This window comes from Sus scrofa, chromosome 18 (assembly GCF_000003025.6).
Source record: "Sus scrofa isolate TJ Tabasco breed Duroc chromosome 18, Sscrofa11.1, whole genome shotgun sequence".
Taxonomy (NCBI): Eukaryota; Metazoa; Chordata; class Mammalia; order Artiodactyla; family Suidae; genus Sus; species Sus scrofa.
In genome coordinates this window covers 39969710-39992028 of record NC_010460.4, presented here as the reverse complement: position 1 = coordinate 39992028, position 22319 = coordinate 39969710, and the positions used below count along the sequence as shown (strand labels likewise).

Sequence of the window (22319 nt, the reverse complement as noted above, 5' to 3'; positions counted from 1 at the left end):
TTTAGCACAGGTTTTTGCATGCCCATTGCTCTAAGATATTTTTGGTTTTTGTTTTAAAAAAAAGTAGGTTAGGAAGTGACTATAACCATAAAACAAGAAGCAAATACATTGTACTAGTTAGTAGAGTGGCAAGGGATGCAGGACTCTAGCTTATTGGCACTCTCATTATAAGCAAATACAGTGGCAGATACCAAGGGTTCAGTGTGAAATCTGGGACATTTCAATGAAAAAATAAAATTTAATGCAGCACACTTTGTCAGTGGGGCATTTAGTACGTATACTTATGCAGGTAAGTTATCTGATATTGTTACCTGTTTTTATTTTTTTAAGAGATAAAAACTTTCCTTGCAAAATTAGATAAAATATAAGACCGCTATACTTTAAAAAACTTAACATTTTAACTCATGGAGAATCATTGGTAATTTATACACTTTATAAATTATACTTCAGCCATCATTTCCATTGAAAAACACATCATAGATCAAGCCAAGATTGAGACCCCAGAATGAAATTTTTGTGGAGTACTCCTATATTTCAGGCACTGTTCTATGTATTAGAGGCACAGTGATAAACCAGGCTCTTAAATATAAATTTGGGATTAAACTAATAGCAGCATTTGTAAATAATTCATCTTTGGCCCAAGGAACAATATTAGAAGTATAATTAGCACATGTAAAGTTTTTTTTAAAGGAGGAAAGGAATTTTCTGCATGAAGTAGGGTAGGTTATTTATTTATTTATTTATTTATTTATTTTTGCTTTTTATGGCTGCACCTGTGGTGTAGGAAGTTCCCAGGCTAGAGGTCAAATCAGAGCTGCAGCCACCAGCCCACACCACAGCCACAGCAACATGGGATCTGAGCCACATCTGCCCTATAGCACAGCAACACCAGATCCTTAACCCACTGAGCAAGGTCAGGGATCGAACCCATATCCTCATGGATACTAGTCGGTTTTGTAACCTGCTGAGCCACATTAGGAACTCCCATGTTTTGTTCATGTAATAAAATTTAAAAAAAAATTCCATCATTTTCCAGGCACTTTATGGGGCATTAGAATTTGATAATTAAGAAGAGAGATGCCATTCCTACCTTCATGGAGCTTATATTCTGGTGGAACCAGTTGTACAGCTAAGAAGGAGAGTTGCAGGTTATGTTATGTGCAGTGAAACAAGCAGGAAGTTGAAAGAATTAGGGGTGGAGGCTACTTTAGATGGTGATTGGGGAAGGCTTCTGTGAAGTGAAAGATGAGAAATGAGGAACTTAGGGATTAGTATTCCAAGCTGAATGGATAGAATTCAAAGGCCTGAATTTGCTAAGAGAGTACAACTTAAATGTTCTCACACTCTCACAAAAAAGTAAATATGTGAGCAGATGAGTGTGTTAATTAACGCATTGGGCGGAATAATTTCACAACATACATATACATCAAATCATCACATGTATACTTTATTTTTAAAATACAAGTATAGTTGATTTACAATGTTGTGTCAATTTCTATTGTACAGCAAAATGACTCAGTGTTTTATATATATATATATGTATATATGTATGTACATATATACATTCTTTTTTTTATGTTCTTTTCCATCATGGTCCATCCCAGGAGAATGGCTATAGTTCCCTGTACCACACAGTAGGACCTCATTGCTTATCCATTCTAAATGTAATGGTTTGCATCTACTAACTCCAAACTCCCAGTCCATCCCACTCCCTCCTCTCTCCTCTTTGGCAACCACAAGTCTGTTCTCCATGTTTGTGAGTCTGTTTCTGTTTTGTAGATAGGTTCATTTGTGCCATATTTTAGATTCCACATGTAAGTGATACCATATGGTATTTGTCTTTTTCTTTCTGACTTACTTCACTTAGGATGAGAATCTCTAGTTGCATCCAAGTTGCTGCAAATGGCATTATTTCATTCTTTTATATGGCTGAGTAGTATTCCTTTTATGTATGTACCGCATCTTCCTAATCCACTCATCTGTTGATGGACATTTAGGTTGTTTTTATGTCTTGGCTATTGTAAACAGTGTTGCTATGAACATAAGGGTGCATGTATCTTTTTGAATTATAGTTTTGTCTGGATATATGCCTAGGAGTGGATTTGCTGCATCATATGGAAATTCTGTTTTTAGTTTTCTGAGGAACTTCCATAATGTTTCCCATAGTGGTTGTACCAACTTACATTCCCACCAATAGTGTCGGAAGGTCCCCTTTTCTCCATACCTTCTTTGACATTTGTTATTTTTGGACTTATTAATGATGGCCATTCTTACCAGTGTGAAGTGGTACCTCATTGTAGTTTTGGTTTGCATTTCTCTAATAATTAGTGATGTTGAGCATTTTTTCATGTGCCTACTGGCCATCCGTGTGTCTTCTTTGGAGAAATGTCTGCTTAAGTCTTCTGCCCATTTTTCAGTTGGGTTGTTTGGTTTTCTTTGTTATTGAGTTGTATGAGCTATATTTTGGAGATCAACCCCTTGTTGGTTACATTGTTTGCAAATATTTTCTCCCATTCTGTAGGTTGTCTTTTCTTTTTTTTTTTAAATCGTTTCTTTTGCTATGCAAAAGCTTGTATACATGTATACTTTAAATCTCTTACAACTTTATTTGTTAATTATACCTTAATAAAGCTGGGGAAAAAACAATTTAAAGGGTTGGAGGTGAGAAGAGGCTTGTTGTATTCAAAAGATATTTGTTGGCGTCGTCTTAATGGGGAAGTGTGGCAGGGAGGGCCACATCATGTAGTATTCCTTACATTCCATGGTCAGGAATTTAGATGTTTTCTATGAGGAGTGGGAAGCCATCAAATGGGTTTAAGTAGGAAATTATATGATCTGATCTGTTTTGAAGAATTACTAAGGCTACTGTGTCTGGAATGATTTGGAAAACAGCTGGAATGGAAACGGGGGAGAGCTAGAGAAACTATTGTACAAGCATAGGTGAGAGATGACGATGACTGGGGTTGTGGCAGTGGCATATTTTAGAGGCTAGTGATAGATTACATGTAAGGGCTAAGATGAGAGAGGATGACTCCTGGAATGTTGGCTTTAGTAAGAAAGTAGGCAGTAGTGCTATTGGTGTAATCAGAGTCTGGGGGAAGAACGGGATATGTGTGAATGTGGGTGATGGGGAGTGCAGAATAAAAGGCTCAGTTTTAGACCTGTTCCATTTGTGAGGCCTAGTGAGCACCCAGTTGTAAATGTTGAGTGGTCTGGAGCTCAGGGAAGAAGCATGGGCTCCAGAGAGACTGTCAGGAGATGTCAGCCTCTGTATGGTATTTGAAGCTGGAAGGACTCACTCATACGGAGAGAGAAAAGACAAGGGAGGCCTCATCTAAACCTTGAGGGCTTCCAGCATCTGGAGGTCAGAAAGAAGGGCAAGAACCAACATCAGAAATTAAGGAGATGTAGCCAAGGAATGAGTAAGAGGAAAACTGTGAGAAAGTAGTCATGTAGAAACCAAGAAGGGGAGAATTTCCAAGGTCAGCATTGTCACAAGCTGCTGAGATGGAGCAAGATGAGCATAGTGGTGGGAGTTGACAGACTTCTACCTGAGGTTCTAATACATTTTGAAACATTTCTCCTTTTATATGTTTATCCCCTATTACTAATGAAAATAAATTTTGCATATCTTGCTAACAGTTTTTTTTCAGTCTATAAAATAACAACTTTAAGCACTGTATCAAACAAATCAGTACTTTCTTCCCATCCTGTTATTTTTTCAGGGAGACACAATATCTGCCCCATTCCTAATTAGAGCAATACCAAGTTTCTTGTTTTAGGTCCAGGTCCTTCATAATCTGGCTTCCATCTAGTTCCTTCTCCCACTCCTCTTTATCCTGAACCCTTAACTCCAGTTAAGCCAGTTTCTCTACTTATTCCTTCATTGCGTTCTGGATACTCTTGCAAGCAGTGGAAAACTGATGGTGAGCAAAATAGACATGGTCTGGACCATCATGGATTTTGATGGTTTCTATCATCTATTTTGTCAATTAATGAAATAATCATACAGATATTCAGTTACAAATGAGGTAAATACTATGAGGCAAGAGGTGACAGAGGCTCAGACTTGGGAAGTATCAATGGAAATCAAGAGGAGCAAATAGTTATGAAAACTTTTTCAGGAGAGAAAATCAGTGAACCTTAGTAATTGATTGGAGATAAGGGTTAAGTGGAAAAGAGGAGTATTGTGGAAGGCTCCTGGATTGCTTATTTCAGGTGGCTGGTTCTCCCCATTCATTGAGAAGACATCGTTGGAAGAGGACAAAGCTTAAAGAAGGCATATTATGAGTTCAACTATGTCTAAGTTAATTTTAGTGCTTATCTCATATTTGCTTTTCCTGCAGGAGGCCTTCCCTGAATATTCTATCCTTTGCTAATTACTCTAACTCATATAGATTGAATAATGTTAGCAATTTAATATTCATTAACCCAGTATTTGCCATCATTAATTCCTATTCTCACTTCATGTTGCACTGTCTGGCTCTCTAATATGTCATATATGATTCTAATTTATAACATAAAATCCATGTGGACACAAAGCACATAATTACTATTTTTGTTTTTACTACTGATAACACTTGACAGAGCATGATGTTATGTAGTAGTACATGTTTGGATTCCCAGTGTCACTACGGGAATTTTCTTGAGATACAGACTAATTTTTTATGGGATCATTAGATAACAAATGTCTTCCAGAGCAACAAGAAAGAGTGTTATTGACATAAAGTGAGTTGTATACTCTGACATTCTAGAGGAATATATTCCCTATTTGGAACTATTTTCTAGTTAAAGATATGCAACCCCTGCTACTTACTGTGTTGACTAGTATTTAATTGAACTTCAAATGAAATACAAGGTGAACACTTGAGTTTTCCCAGTCTTATATTTTGCTTTTTGTGAGTTCTATCTTTTATACATTATAAAACATCATCTAAATTTGCATTTGTTATAGAATTTGATAGCCCCTTCATACTTCAGATTGGCCTCAGAGATTTCAGCATTGGAAAGTTTGGATTTTATTTTGCCAGCTGTTTAACTGTAATATATTTGAAGACAGAGGTACTGTCCTGTAAGTTTATAGCCTAAATAAATCTATTTTAAAGGTGTGCTGGTTTGAGGCCAGGTGGCATAATGGGATGACATATGAGCTATTCACATTTGAAGACTTGGCACTAAAATTCATTGCAGGATGCCAGGAAAATGACTTTAGAGGTGTCAATTTGCTGGAGTCCTTGGTGGGCATCTGAGAACATCACGGAACCATTGTAAGATCTAACATAATGTATCCTCTGTAAAATATATTGCCACGTTAGCTACCTAAGGTACAAAAGGGCAATTTGAATGACTTCAGTAGGCATTCCAAAATCTTGTTTCAATAAGTAATGAGAAGTACAAGCCGTGAGAAATACAAGACTGTCTAATAGAAAACCAGCCTAATCTAAAGGGTTGTATGTGGAACTGGGAGTTGAAACTTAAACTTTTATATTTCTCTAGTTTTTATCTGGCACATCAATTATTTAGCAAATATTTACTTAATCCCCCTTTTTTTCTGAGCCTTTATCATTTTTAGGCATGGATTTTATAACAAAGCCAGTTACCTTTATTCTCTCTGGCTCCAGATCTACAAATGCCAGTAATAATATTTCAAAGAAGTGTCATGAAAAACTTTTTAGTACTCAAAACAAAAAAAAAACAAAAACAAAAAAACCCATGATACTTGTAAAATCATCGTACATAATTGGACTGCTTATCTGAAGATCTTTTCCTTTTTTTCATTTGCATTTGCCAAGAATGTCTAGTATTTATATACTCAGTTTACATTTGAATAGCTTTTTGAATTACTTAAAAGGCCATCATCATTAACTCATATTTAATATCTGAATCTAAGCTTTCCTTATTGTAGTATCACATCGTGTGCTAGTCAGAAACATCACTTAATTTGAGAAAGCATAAAATGCTTAAAGGTAGCAGTCAGACTTTGATTTTTATTCTGAAATTATAATCACAAACTTTCTGATTGTTAACTTGACCTATTTAGTTCCTTTCCTTTTGCATGTAGCATAAGTCCTCTGCACAAAATGGTCTGGTTAATGATCTGTTCGGAAGAAACTCTAAGCAGAGTAGCAGTGATGGTAGACTGATGAGGGATGATCTGGGCTAAGTGTGTCTGTCCTCTCTCTCTATCCAGGAGGACTATTCAGTCTGAAACTAAGCTGCACATGGATTTGTGGCATTTCTAAGGAGTTGTTCCAAGTTGAGAGTATTCCGGGCAGCTTCCAGACTTTCTTCTTTCTAAAGGTCTGTTGACTAGGGGAGTTGAGGATCCTCCATGAAGTGCAGGATGCTGAAAGACAAGCAGATGGTTTTTTCACCCAACCTCACTGAACCTCAGATTCTTTTTCTTTACCTCTGTTAGGATCTCATTATCCTCCTCTCTGTGAGTCTGTGTCACAACCTTCTACCAGCAGCAGTCCCAAGTTCTGGGTTATGGCCTGTGGCTCTGCTGATTGCTTGAGTAGAGCCCTTTGATAGCTCATGAAATCAGTTAAGTTGGGGATAAGTTATATTTCCTTAACTGAAGAAGTGATTTCAGGTTGGAATATACTTTAATCATCATCTCTTGAAATTAAAAATTCATTTATTTTATAAATCTTTTTTGAGTACTTATTATATGCCTATTATCATACTAGAGCCCAGGTGTACAGTGGTGAACAAAATAGATGAAGACTCTGCCCTCATAAAGCATCTACCCTAGTAGGGAAGGAAGGCAATACACAACACAAAAAGATAATTACAGATTAGAATAAATAATATGAAAGTACTGAGCAGGGTAGTGTGGTAATAAGTGGCCGGCATGGGGAGGAAGTATTAGGGAAGCCTTCCTGAGGAGGGGGTCATCTTCAGTGAGATTAGGAAGATGGGAAGAAGCCATCTGTTTGAAGATGTCCTCACTAGGGAGTAAAAGCACAGGGCGCGGTAGACATCCCAGAGAGAGGGAACGGGAAATGCAAAGAATTCAAAGCAAGTAGGGAAGAAGGCCAGGGTGACTGGGGAGACTGACAGAAGATGAGGTTGGTAAAGTGGGGTAGTGGCCAGATCACAGAGGAGCCCTTGTTTCAAAATTTAGGTTTTATTAGACATGGCATTTCTTTAAATAGGACATTTTTTTATGAACTTGTTATCTCTTAGACCAAATGAAAGGTGACGGGCCTAACCTTGAATAGCTGACCTGCATTCAAAATCTGGAATAAATGTAAGGAGAAGCCAGCACCGTATCGAAAAAGCACTTTATTGTATTCGAAGGCCTGAGACCAGTCAGTTCTCAGGCATTTATCACTTGAAAGTAGAGGAGTAGAAAAGATTAAAAAGCAGCAGCAATAACATTTAGAAAATAAATAATTTAAACCAATTTAAATCATGAATAATGAATTGTAAAAAAAGAATCCTCACTTGTGATTAGAAATTCGTAATTTTCATTGTACAGCAAAATGGAGTTGGCTGCGATGTATTCCTGACTTACTTCATCTAAGTACAATTAGGCCCAACACATTAGTGCCTTGATGTGCAGACTTACAACTGGCTTCTTGTGTTGAAATCATTAAATTTTAATGTATTCAGCTTAAGCATAAGTGGTTACAGATGATTCATAACCCTGCTCTTTACTTTTGGTGAAAATGATCGTCAGCAAGAAAATTGTCCCCAATGGCCACACTTATCTTCGTAGTTGATTTCCTAAACATTTTTTTTTTTTTGTCCGTTGGAGACCAGGAATAAACATTGCATAGATGATGGGTAAAGCACAATGGTAATTGCTCTAACCCACAGGATATTTGATGATGATCAAGTAGAACTCTGTAACTCTTGACATTTTCTTTTTTAACTGCTAGTGTCAGAAAGGTGCTGGTGATATAAGCTGCTCTTTAAGAAAGGAATTAGCCAACCATGTAGGTTTTTTCTTTAAAAAATAAATGCCAGGAATTGCCCACACTATTACAACCTCACCATTTAATTGTCGGGTATAGAGGCAGGATGAGCCAGTAGGCTTGCTTGACTGAAGCGTTAGACAGCAGATTAACCCAATAAAAATAATATTGTGGCTTGGGCATAGGAGACTTACCACCTTGGTAACTGAATACTCACCTGATCCAGCCACTATCCAGGTACTGAGAAATCTCAGCCCAGTACGCTGCTAGCCAAATTTACTTATTCTATACAACCCATGTAGATGCATGTGATCTAATGATGTCCTTCCAGAGTTGAAGTCCAGATTGCCATCACAATACACTTCTAAATTATCTCCCATGGCTCATGAGTCCCTCCATGATCTGACTTCTGTGTCTCCAGCCTCTTTGCTTCCACTTGCTAATTATGCAGCTACCATTTTGACCTATCCACAAGTTCCCAGAAGAAAGTATGTTTTCCCTTGTTCTCAGGCCTCTGTTGTCCCCAGACATACAGCTCCTCTGCTAGGACTCCTATCTTTCCTATTCCAGGTGGCTGACTCCTGTGGTCTTAGCAACTCAGATATTGTCTGAGACCATTCCTACCTCTCCCCCGATGCCTAATATTTCTTTCTGCTTAGTCATGGCTTCACCCTCATTTGCCCATTACACCCTATATGGGATTGCATTGTATTATAGAGATCGCTATCCCCTAAACCAACCGTGCTGTGGGTGCCTTGGGGGTAGAGGATGTGTTTCGTCTCCTGGGTACCCCTAGCTATTAGCACAGAGTTGGCACGTGGTAGACTCTCGGTGCTAGATAATTTGCTATATAGAGTATATCTCTGTCCTGGCTCTGAAATGCTGTAGAGCAACTGGCTATTCTCTAAACCAGTCTAAGTATCATACTGGATTATTCCTGGTAGTAACAAGTTAACCAGACTTACTTCAGTCTCCTCATCATATTACAAACAATTTGACTGCTTCCCTTTCTAAATGAAGACATTTTTACAATCCCTTTGCTTAATGAAGGAGCATGGTCCAAACTTGCTGTAACTCTGAAAATCCTCATGAGACTCATTCATTAATTATTATGAGATTAGCTACACCTGGATATAGGCTTTGATTCAGGTGCTATGAGAATTGCTTTTATCCAAGCAAAGTCAAAATAAGAGTGCTGCTGCCTGCTTCCGCCTCCTTTGTTCGTTATAGCTTCAGTACATTTACCACTGAACAATCTTGTCTCATTAAATAAAGCAATAGTATTTTAGGACTGGAAGATAAATCTAAAAGTTGCTGTTCTAATACTCTAGGCCATTGTGTATCTAAAACCATCCCAGAAAGAGAGATGTTTATTCTTAAGCCTCTCCAGGGATAGGCTTCCAGAGCCCTCTCAATTATGTGTTCCATTATCTCACCAGTCTTCTTATCAGGAAGGTTTTCCCCTTAATGTCTAACTTTAATCCCTCCTGTTGCAATTTAAACTCATTTCCTTTTGTCCTGGCTTCAGTGGAAATAACAAATAACTTACCAGCACCCACCCACCCGTATTTGTAATCAAAGATGTCTGACTTCCTCCAAACGGTTCTTTCTAAATGTACCAGTTTTGCTTTTTCCTCCTTGTGCTGTTTCTTGGAGACTCTTCCTTTTAAAACTTTCATTGCTCTTATTGCATCAAATATCAGAGACCACACAATTCCGGTTCTCTCATTTTAATCTTAATTTTTCAGTCTACCAATCTGTGTAACCTTAGTAAGCCACGGAACACATTGAAAAAGAATCAGTGGACACCACTGTAAAGTGCTTTAGAGTTATGGAATTCTTCATCTCTCTGAAATCTGCTACCATTGCCCAGTACCCTTCCTCCCCCATTTCTGTACTTAAGGGTGAATACTTTTCTTGTCTTATTTCTTGCTTCATCATGCCTGTGTTTCATTCATCTACAACTACAGTGTTTCTGGGTCCTAGATCTACTCACTGCTCTGCCAAAATAGCTTAGAGGATAGAGGGAGCAGGAAAGGGGAGAGTATTTTTATTTCCTCTTGCCTTTCTCGGATCTTAGAGGCAGTAGCCCTTAGAGTTGGCAGAAGATACAAATTTCCGGCTTGTGGAATACTGATCTTTCTGTAAATCTGAAGAACTTGGTAATAATGTGAAAGGAAGATGAGCTGGAAAATAAAAATACAACTGTGTCTTCCACCTAAAAATAGGAACTTCTCCCTGAAAATTAGGAAGATTTTTATTATAGGTGTGAATTAGGACAAAGTTGAGTTAAACAATAGATAAGAAAAGAGGAAGCAGAGCAGGGAGAAAACACAGTTGTGATCAAGTGAAGCAGTAAAAAATGCTTTAATTTGTGATCCTCCAATAGGAAAATATCATGGTAAGATCTCTTAGTAAAATAAAAAACTAAACAAGTATAAAATTCCAGAATAAGAACAGTGACTCAAATTTATAATATAAATGTGACAAGACTTTCTATTGATGGGTAAGCTCTTAATTCAGTGACGCCTCATAGACATGTTAATAGCAACTGCCTATGCTTTGTGGAAAGATGGATGTTGTTAATTGGACCACTTAACAATTCTACATGGTCTGAGCCTTCAGGAATAGTCCTTGGCTGTAAATAGAAATGCCACTGAAATTACTGTAACTTCAAATTTGAAGTAGGAATGTAAGCAGTAGGAATATAAGCAGTATGTTTTCTTCTGTTAATTGAAGATTATATTAATGATCCTCTGTCTTCTATGTAGCAGTGCCATACAGAGCATTTCAATGAATATCTAATTGGTCCTTAAATTTACCCTCGAAAATCAAAGGAAGAAATTGATGTGCATGGCTAGTGGACTGAATATTAAGTCTCCATACGATGCAATAGAGAATAACAAACATGATTAGTAATCACTTTTGGAAGATTCCTTATGGAAAGATTTCTTTTAAAGTGTGCATGTTTGTCATGTAAGACCATTTAAAATTAACTACAGCTACTCAAAGGAAAATAAAATATTCCTTTCTCTTGCTTCTCTAAAAAGCAACTTTGGTACCATTTGACCACAGTTTCAATCTGAAGACAGGGCGGAATGCCATCTTCCTCTCAAATTAAATTAATTGGCTTCTACTAAATCAAGTATGTACCCTATTGTAAGGTACCGCCCTGAATCCTAAACTAAGCTCGAAATATCTAACCTACAAAAGCTTAAAAGTTTAGGTCTTGGAAACTTAATGGGGGCCACATAAATGAGAACGGAGTCATTCCTAATGTTTTTACAGAACCAAAATATGCCCATTTTGATGCCACATTGTCGATGCAATGGAGAGCCTGAGTAAAAGTATGATTAATATTATGGAATGTAATTTTGATTTACATTGGTGCCTAGGCAAATTGCAATGGGTGTTAGACATGTGAATCAGAAATACTGTTAAAATAGTTCTCCAGATGGGTTGTGTCATCTCTAGTGTGAAAATGGCAAGTTCAGATCAACAATCAAATAAATAATTTGCAAGGATATATATAGATACTTACCTAGATTTAGACTCCCAGATTTTAAAGCATCTATAGATTTACTTCAATTTTAAGCCAAGGTAAAGGCCACTGCAACCTGAAATCTAAAAATGGATATATCGTTAGGATTAGTAATAGATGTTTCCTTTTAATTCATTTTCATACTATGGCTATCATCCTAAGAGACAGCTTTGAAATGAATTTATGGAGTTCCTGTTGTGGCTCAGCCATAACGAACATGACTAGTATTCATGAGGACACAGGTTCGATCCCTGACCCTGCTCAGCGGGTTAAGGAGCGGCATTGCCAAGAGCTGCAGTGTAGGTTGCAGACTCAGCTTGGGTCTGGCATTGCTGTGGCTGTGGCAGCTGCCGCTCTGACTTGACCCTTAGCCTGGGAACTTATACTGCAGGTGCAGCTCTAAAAATTAACAAAAAAAAAAAAAAAAAAAAGGAATTTACAATCCTCACAAACACAGAAGGTCAAGTCTTTATAGAAGAAAATCACTTTATCTGAGCCATTTCTAACATTATTTGATTTGAAATCAAGACATTGATTAGAAAATTGAGTTTTGATAACATTTTTATGGCTATTTTACAACAATCCTGTTTTAGAAAGGAGATAGTGTGGTGCTTTTGCTTCAAAGAAATAGCGTGTATTTTTGGCTTTTCATCTAGGTCTTTAAAAGCAACTTTTAATTTTAGTTTAGTGTAAAATTGATTCTCATGTGAATAACTCAATCCTCTGTGCCGATTGAGTTGCACGCACAGGTCAGTTTAGCCGCAGTGCATACTGTAAATGATGGCGAAAGGAAAGAATGTCTGAGTGGGAGTGCAATGTAATATCGCTGCCAGTTTGCATTTGGTGCTCAAGCAGAGTCATGAGATGCGAAGTAAGGGCTTCTTTGAACGATGTTTATGATGGGCCTTATTGCATGATTGGAGCGTCTGAGAAAAAAGCTAGTCCAACTGCAGATCTCAGTATATTCTTGCCAATAAGACCAGATACTTACTGGAACTTATGCTTTATTCATTTTCACTTTAAAAGATTAAAAAAAAAATCTTGCCTGGAATTCATTAATTTAAAAATATAGTTTATTCTATTACTGTGTCTTACTTTAAAGATAAAATTGTGCTTTTTAAAGTTGTTTCCTCTCTATTTTTTTGGCAAATGAAGAGGGTGGAGGGCTCTTTTATTTGCATTTTGGTAACATTACGGTAATGGAACTCACCTGCTGTGGTTCTAAACATTATTTACCCCTATGCCCTGGTATCATATTTGTAACTCACCTATAATACCTCTTACATTGTAATATTAGAAGGCATTTTAATATAAAGCAAGCAACATATAATTAGTTGGAGGTGATGTGTTGTTTCTGGAGCATGATAGATAGAGGCAGGTTGACATGGATTTGTATTCTAGCTTACCACTTACTTGCCATCTGATTTTGAGCAAGTAATTTAACCCTTCTGAGCCTCTGTCTTCTCAACTAATGGCAGTAGTAGCATTGTGAAGGCCTACTGCAGTAATGCATGGAAGACAGCACAGAAGCTGGCCCATCAAGTCATGCTGACTTTTTCTTTTATTATTATTACGATAATGTTGGAAAATGATTTATTCCGTTTTTTGCATCAGATGTTCTAAAAACTGCCATGAAAGATTACATAAAGAAATTCTTGGCTGTTACTTTAAAGCCCTGATCAATTTCTTCTGGAAAAGAGGTGAAAATATAGTTTGTGCTCATACTTTGATGAGAATAACAATCTCACAAATATTTCTATGTTGCCTTACCAGGCATTTGAGATTGAAAGCAGATCCAGCTTGTTTCTCCAAAAACTGAACTCATTGCTGGGAGATAATCTCTCTTTTTGAGGTAAAGAATGATTTGTATTGATTTTTTGGAACTAACACTTAAGAATCTCTGGCTGCAGACATGCAGTGTAGATATAACATCAGAAGGATATATTTGCATCGTGTGATGGGTGAGGCTACCTGGGGAGGTGGAAATAGCTTAAAGGTTGCTGTGGGGTGAACCTATTTAAATCCATTTAATTGTATATCATTTGCTCCAGTGCCACTTCTAAAAAGACAGCTATAATGCATAATTTACAAAGATTTTGAAATAGCAAAAAGATAGCATACATAAAGTACCTTAACCTAATATCTGGCTCAGTAAAACCTCTTGTCCTCTGCCCTTCCTGCAGTATCTGAGATTGTCCTGTGTAGAACTACCTCTGTTTTTACCAGTTGCCCTGCTTTTAGGCTCTCTAACTTTGAGTCATTTCTGACCCCCCAAGTTTGTCTACTTGGTAAGAGGAAGTCTGGTCTTGTCATATAAGTTGTCTAGTGGAGTTTCAGGAAAATACGACTTAAAGGGAAATAGGCTAGTACCTATTTACTGACTAAGACCTCGGTGAGCTTTCAGAAAATACTGATGATGCATTTCTAGTGACTTTTCTAGTGCATTTTCTAGTGACTTCCTCCTTGCTAAGTCCATCACAGTCAACAAAATGATGCTATTCAACAGTTTATTTTCTTCTGTTCTTTCTCTTGATCCCCTGTCTTTTTTGTGTATTTCCTGATACATGAAAATAGTATAAGCTGTTTTAAGTTCTATATTTAGTTCAGAGCTACCAGGTTGTGGGTCTCCTCTTGCCAGTGAAAGGGAAATACTTGCATGCCATCACTGAAGTTTTAACAGCCCATCCTCAGGGCTGACTTAGAGACTTGTAGAGCAGCTAGCATCCAAGTAAAGTTGAAAGTAGAGCCCAGATCAATACAAAGCATTAAGGCTATCAGCTCTCCAGATGAAGTGTCTATTGTAAGTATGACGCTGAAATATAGCTATAAATAAATCAGAACACTTTTTAGACAGCAGTTACAGAGTATTTATTTATACAAGCAGAAAGGGGGAAGTAGAAGGGACTGTATCCTAGGATCTTATTTGGATCACTTAGTTATTATTGGAAAAAAGCACAGCAGGTATGGTCTGCAGATGACATCTGGACCAGTTTTATCTCCAAATGCCTATTTAGCTTTGTTTCCTTTAGACATAGATTCTGTTGATTTCTGCCTTATGGGTCACAGACTCCACCTTGTACTTCATATATGTATGTGTATATACACACACACAGTATTGGTATATACTGATGAGAAAGATTGGTTTTCATTATTGTGAAGATGTTGGCATAACGTTAGGTTGGTGATGAACAAATGCTGCAGATAAGCAGTAATGCCAGTAATGTTTCTTGAAAATGATATCTGCACTTTTGCTAACTTTGAGAAATCTTATATTGCAATATATATGTGTGTCTATATATTATTATACATCCTCAATATATACAGGTATATATTACATATATATACATATATATGCATATATATATGTGTGTGTATATTCTGATGGTAAATTATTTCCTGGAAGAGAGAAAATTTTGAGAGTAATATCAGCCTTAAATTTCCCATTTAATAAAGAAAGCCAAACATTTCTAATTAAAATGAGAAAAAATCTAAAAATTAAAGAGGAGTTGCTCTGTTGTTTTGTTTGTTTGCTTCAAAATAGTATCTATGATTTGGAAGGTAGAAAAGAATTAGTGCATTTCAAATTTAAACAGTTGTTTGCTATTTTTATAGCTCTGGTTCTTATCAGAATGCTATCCTCTTTTTTAAAACAAGGTGGATTAGTGAGTGATTACTATATGTACACATATATTTTTGCCAAAAAGTTATAAAATACATATGTTATTAATATAAAGGAAAACTTTCAAATGAAAGATTCTAATTTGGTTTAAAATTTCATTGAAAAAGAACGTACATTTGACAAATTAGAGACACATTTTTCCAAAGAAAATTACAAGGACCAATATTAGGTCCTTTATGTTAAGAATATAAACAGTTACATTTTAAGAACATAAGAAAAATAACCATATGAGGAACTTCATTTCCCCAGGTTGTAAGTTCCTTCCAAGTGGTAGTTCAGTGGGTTAGTGAGGGCTAGACAAGGATGGTTCTCAGGTTCTGTCCCCCTTCAGAATGGAAGCCTGATGTAGTCTGAATTAGATGTGTGTTTCTTAAGGGATTCCCAACTCAGATCCAGTTGGTTCTTTATCGAGTACTTAGGATGAGCCTATCTGAGACCCCATCTTTATGCTTTTTCTTTCCATTTGATGATACAGTGCGCTTTATTTGACCTGAAAATTTATAAATTTTTTCATTCCCCTCGCAGCATTCAAACTCAGCTGAGTCTCTTCCTTTCTTCTGCTACGTATGTTACTTAATATTATGTATATTTCTCCGGATCCCAGGATTCTCAATAGCTATTGCCATTCTTTTTCCTTTCAAAGTCAAGCTTTTTTTTTTTTTTTTTTTTTTTTTAAATCATCTCCATTGTTATCTTTCTTGACCTGGAATAGCACTTTGTGCTATTGGCCATTTCTCCCTGTTTAATCCCCCCTCCCCCCAAATTCTGTGATCATACTCTTTCCTAGTTATCTCATCTCATTGGCTGGTCCTTCTCAGTCTCTTTTATGGGCCTCTCTTCCTCTGCTTGTCCTGGGAAGTTGATATTCTTTCAGGATCTGTGCTTGACTCTTTTCTCACTTACTGGCTGATTTTAATTTTTGTCGTTTGTTACTTTACACATGCTGATGACTTCCAGATTTGTATCTTCACCAAATTCTCCCAAGCTCTAGATCCTGCTCATTGGCCTTCTCCACTTAAACGCGACATGTGCTTCTTAGGCTCAGCATTCTCAGAAACTGAAGTCATCATCTTCCACATCCTGCCCTACTCCAAGCCTACTTCTCTTTGTATTTCATATCTCAGGATTATACTACCACCTATTAAGTTGCCCGAGCTAGAATCCATTTTATACATAAAATCTCATCTCAAATCATTTCTCTTTCCGCTGCAACCAGCTTACTCCAGGGCACCCCTACAGCTAAATTTATCTTGTTGCAGATGCCTGTTCTCTTTTCCTTTATTCTGTCTTCTTCAATACATTTTCTGCATTTCACACTATGTGTAAAGAAACTCCTTGGCTTAAATCTTAACTTCAGCAGCTCCCATTGTTTCAAAGGATTAAGTCCAAATTTCTCACCATGGTAACAGGCCCTTCATCACATCGTGATCTCATCAATGCCTTCTGCTAGCCTTGTCTCCCACTCTATGATGTGAACAAGCTGGATTTTCTCTTTACTCCACACATTTGGACATGGCCTCATCTTTGCAGTAGGCTCTTACTACCTTACTACTTTTGCCCAGCGAGTTCCTAATTGACCTTCACATTTCAGCTTGTATGATGTCTCTTCCAGAAGCTCTGACATCCCTGCTTCCTTCCTCCCAGTCATCAAGTCAAGGTTTTGTGTTTCTCCTGCTTTCCCCTTATAACTTACTCTGTCATAGCACTTACCCGAATGTATTAGAATTACCTCTTTACTCTCAAATTTCCCCTCTAGATTGTAAGTTCCTTAAGGCTAAAGATGTTGAAACTTGTGGTACCTGGAATATTGTGTTTGAAAAGTATTTCTTTCTTTCTTTTTTTTTTTTTTTGTCTTTTTGCCTTTTCTAGGGCCGCTCCCACAGCATATGGAGGTTCCCAGGCTAGGGGTTGAATCGGAGCTGTAGCCACCGGCCTACGCCAGAGCCACAGCAACGCAGGATCCGAGCCGCATCTGCAACCTACACCACAGCTCACTGCAACGCCGTATCCTTAACCCACTGATCAAGGCCAGGTATCGAACCAGCAACCTCATGGTTCCTAGTCGGATTCGTTAATCACTGCGCCACGATGGGAACTCCTGAAAAGTATTTCTTGAATTGAGTGTGTAAATGAATTAATATGACTTTTCCTTACTGTTTCCATGGAGGTTTTGCCAATGTCATCATGCATCATAGATTCCCTCTGTTTCAGAATCTTATCTAATTTCAAGTTAAAGCTTAACTTCAAAACATGTTAAACAGTATGTACTGTTAAGTAAAAAAGTAAAATACAGAATAATATTATGGTAATTGTCCCTTAAAGTAAGAAGGAGGGTATATAAGATAATATACATGTGTCTGTTCATGTGTGCAAAACAAATACAGGAAGGATAAAACAGGAACTAAAAAGATTGGTTTTCCTATAGGAAATGAATGGTAAAGGGGTGGAAAGAGGTAGGCACCTGGGAACATGATAGCAGAGATGAGGAGGGAACAGTTCTTTTCCAAGAACTCCTTTTATGTTACTTTGACCCTTGGAACCATAGTAATCTTTTGCATACTCCCTCTACAAAAATAAATGGATAAATAAAAGCAGGATATAGGGCAACCCAAAATGCAATACAAAATATAGCAAGTGAGCCTAACTCTATTGTGAATGAATAACATATCCACACTGAAGGGAGTGGGAAAGAAAAGCACTGACCTAGGTAATTTTGGAAAACAGTATTTTGACTGGACATTGTGAAGCTAAGGGCCAATATAGTAATCCTGGTAGTGTTTCTTATACAGGTGTGGGTTGTCTGTTATTAAACTGCTTTTATGTGTGTACTAAATTAAACAAAGAGATTAGAATTATGGAAGGGGGAACCCTGTAATATTGGACTGAAACCACAGGTAATAATAGAACTCATGGTTTTTACTATCCATCTGTTTTTATACTAATACATGAATTCCAAAGCAAAATGGATGTGTATGTGTGTGTGTGTGTGTGCGTGCACACATGTGCTCGTGGTTGATGTGCATAACATTCCCTTGCCCTGCTTGCTGAGAACACCTAGAAGCAATGGCGTACTAGTAGGACTAAGTACCCCTCGTGCCCAAGTTTTGGTTACCATCTTTAATAAAAGGAATAAGGCTATTTATAAAGGTAATGCACGATTATCTTAAATAGTAGCTTTATATTCTGTTTTTCTTACTTTTTTTTTATCGTAAGCATTGTCCTGTGTGTAGAAAACCATTTTGCAATATTCAAAGAACATCCAAATGTACTTTGACTTGCACATGAAAAATGAAAAGTAATTAGTCTTTTCATCTACAAGACAAAAAATTTTGAAATTGTAAAACTTGAACAGTAACCAAAAAAGGAACCAGTGCTCCTTGGGGAAAGAGTTGATTCCAGACCAGAGGCAAGAAAACACAAGATGAGCTTAAAACATCTTATTATGCCAGAAAGCCTGAAAACATGTTCAAAAAACAGAAAAGTCAGCCTCAAGGAGTTCCCAACAGCCAAAGCTGAAACAATTTTGAGCAATAAAGTAAATAATGATAGTATTGGATTATAACCCACAGAATAAAATAAATATCCATGAACACATATTGACAACTGAATAAATATGGGTGAGAAGGGTTAGCTCTTCCTTACAGTAAAATTCCATTTAATAAATATAGAAGGAGTGAGGGAAATACAAAACCACCATTAGACAAACACCACAATAATAATTATTTCAGGTGAAGTCCACCAGTGGATGCAAACACCTATGGGAGAAAGTTTGAGGAGAAATAAGGTATTTGCATAGTCTCTAGGTATCCTCCCAATACATTTATTAGTTAGAAAGGGGGAAAATATCACTTTATAGCAGAGAAAACTGGTAGACAGCAACTTAAATGATCACAGTTAACCTCACTTGCAGGAAGACCTAGCAACATCATGAGTCACATATATAAGCCCAATATGAGGCCCTGAAAAGAGCACAAACGTCACTTCTCTGATATTCTTGACAAAAACACACATCCTCAATATAATCATGAGAAAGCACCGGACAAACCCAGATTGAAAATCTTTCCAGAAAATAACTCATCAGTATATCTCAAAGGTGTCAAGGTCGTGAAAGACTGAGAAACTCTTACAGATTAGAGGAGATTAAGAAGGTATAACAATTAAATGCAATCCATTATTGGATCTTGGTACAGAAAAGGGATTAGGGAATAACTGGTGAAATTTGACCAAAATGTGTAGGTTAACTAGCTAGCAATATTATATCAATGTTAAGTTCCTGGTTTTGATAATTGTACTATGGTTATATAAGATTTATATAGGTAAAGGACATATGGGCACTTGTACTATTTTTTATGACTTTTCTGTAAGTCTAAAAGTATTTAAAATAAAAATTTTTATAAATAAGAGCTACAAACATGATCTAGGATCGCCACTTAAAAACAAATACACTTAAGGTAAAGCTATTGGGGTAGTGATTAACTTTTGACTTTTACAGATCAGGTTTGTATTTTATAATCTGCAGGACAACTACTAAAAGAAATTTTAAAAAAAGAAAGAGAAAAATAGCCTAAAAAGAGGCAAGGAAAAAAGAAAGAGGAAAATGGAAGAACAATTGGAAAGTATAAAAATTCTTCCTATCAGAGTAAGGAAAGTTCCTCCTAGTTCTAATTTGCTACAAGTTTTTATCAGGAATAGATGCTTAATATTAAATGTATCTTATGTCTTTGAAATGATCATTTAATTTTTTCCTATTTTTTGGTATATTGCTTTTGCAATTTGAATGTACTTAGGAAAGTTTCCTCCAATCCCAGGTTATAGAGGAAAATATTATATTTTGTATTTTCTTCTACAGTTACATAGTCTCATTATTTTAAAACTCAAATAGTAATTATAAGAAGATGCTGAATAGCTTATTTTGAATATCACTTTTAAGTTCCAGTTTTTGCTGCACCCTTGGCCTCTTGCTTCTTACCAACCCTGAGTCAATGGAATGCAGCAGGTACCTATGTAATGTTTACCATGTGCCAGATGCTTCACTAAGCTCATTATATATATTGAAGCATTTATTCCTTATATCACCCAATGAGGTAGGCACAATTTCAGAGAAGAAAACAAGAACCAGAGAATTGAAAGAATTCATTCAAGGTCACATACGTGTTCAGAAGTCCAGTCAACTAATTGTATGATAAGATCCTGGCAGCAGAGACAGGAAGATGTTTGCCTGATATATTTTTTTTCTTTTCCTGACATCTTTAGTAACAGGGCCAGAGATCCTCTGGGACCACACGAATAATCCTAATTACTGGTATAGGGGAAAATAAGTATATCTACTGAACTGGGAGTCATAGAGAATATATAGTTTTATGAGGGGTTATACTTTGGAGGAGGTGGAAAAACTTTTTTCTATCTATGGTGTACAGCAGCCTGATGTGGGATCTTAGTTTCTAGGCCAGGGATTGAACCCAAACTGCAGTGTTTAAAGCACCAAATACTAACCACTGGACCACCAGAGAACTCCCTAAAGCATGCAGGCTTTAAACCCCATTTCTTGAAGTTAAAGCTTGGGTTTGTTTCCTACTCCTAATTAAAAAGAAATCATCTCTATTCTAGAGTAGGGTGCTTATCTGCTTTCTCCTGTTGTGTAACCTTATCTGACTAAAACAGGACTGGCGATAGGATGATTAACCACTCTGAACTCCAGGACTTCAGGCGGGTAAATATTTGTCTTTTTAAAAAATGAAATGATTAAAAAAATAGATATCCCAACCTCTCCCAAGTAGAGGAGGACAGAGAAGAATCGATGCTACATGCTCTCTGTTGGCTCTCATCCTTTCAGCTTCTTAGAAGGTGAATAAGAGTGGGCGAATGTGTTACTACTTACCATGCACAATCTCTTGTGCCACAGCCTGCAACAAAATATTACAGGGGTTTCAGGTAGAAATTTCTGTTTTTATGTTGCATTGCCTTTTAGGAAGGACTCATCATGGCCATGTTCTGAGATTCATGAGCTGTTAAAATCTATTCCATATCAGTATGTATTTCCTACCTCTGCGACAAAGGGAAGTGATAGAGTCTTCCATCTGGATTCAGAATACACTTAGTAAAGAAAAAGCATATGCAAGATCTAGTATGAAGCATTGGAGTAAAGCCTGAAGGAAGTATGCATTAAAAGTATGAGAACATGAAAATCCTCAGTGTTCAAAGGAGAGAATTCAGCCTGGCTTTAGGCTGTCGAGTTTTGCAGATTCTGTGTTCCCTTCAGTTTGCAGGGCTGTCTCTTTCTTCATGTTCAGAAGGCTCAAGCTCACTCTTTGGCCTTGAGTCCTAACAGCTTGAAAATCTTGTTGTTGGGTATTCCTATTTGAAATCCCTAATAAAAGTGGGAAAATTTTTGAGGGACTGTCCTTTTCAGTATTTGGCTTGGAACTCATCCTGTCCTTTAGGGGCCTCCAAAGGCTAACTACTTCATCCTCTGAAACACTTCATTATGAGCTGAAAAGGAGCCAGGACAAAAGACCCTGTTCTCTCTGAGATGGAACAGGACAGTATGTTTGTCTTGTTCCTAACGTGGCCAAGTCAGCAAGCTATTCACCATTTCAAATTAGTCTTATTTATTTGTGTCATGCAAGGGAAATTTATTTTTTAAATTGTTAAGAGCTTGAATATATTTATTACTCTCTTTGGAAGGTTTGGCCCCCACCTTGTCCTGAGGCACTGAGGTTTGTTTTCCATCAATTTGAGCCTCAAACATAAAAGAGTTTCAACAGTGGCTGGGATATTACCTGTCATTTTAATGATTGGGTGAAGAGAATTTAAATTATGAGATGACCTGGACAACAACCAGACTTCAAAATCCTTTTCAATAGACTGTTAGTGAGCTGCCCAGTACCCTTGGTGGTGGTTAAAAAAAATAAAATAAAATGTCAGCCAAGCTGTTCAAGACAGATTAGAGTATTACCCAATTCCCTCAACCTCTTCATTCTAAGTCTAAGGCAAATGTTTGTTTAAAATTTTAAAACTGAGCAATTTATGTTCAACTAGATGAATTTCATTCATTTGGGATAGAACAACCAAAAAAGTTAGTCTGTAACATTAGTTTCATAGCTGATGTAGTCGTAATGAAGAACATTCTTTTTTTGTGTTGGTATTCAAAATTGGAATACTAAAAATGCAGCAA

At 36.9% G+C, this 22319-nt stretch overlaps 1 protein-coding gene across 10 annotated transcripts in view; it reads left to right on the top strand.

Annotated features, from left to right (window-relative positions):
* Positions 1-22319, top strand: part of BBS9 (Bardet-Biedl syndrome 9) — a 730525-nt gene that overhangs the window by 402216 nt on the left and 305990 nt on the right. Inside the window, exon 22 of one of the 10 annotated variants that reach the window (XM_021079337.1) lies at positions 13240-13318. The exons of the other annotated variants lie outside the window; for them this stretch is intronic. Within the exon in view, the coding sequence (XP_020934996.1) occupies positions 13240-13247 (8 nt within the window). The 3' untranslated portion in view covers positions 13248-13318. The remainder of the gene's footprint in view (positions 1-13239; positions 13319-22319) is intronic. 10 annotated transcript variants of the gene reach the window in all.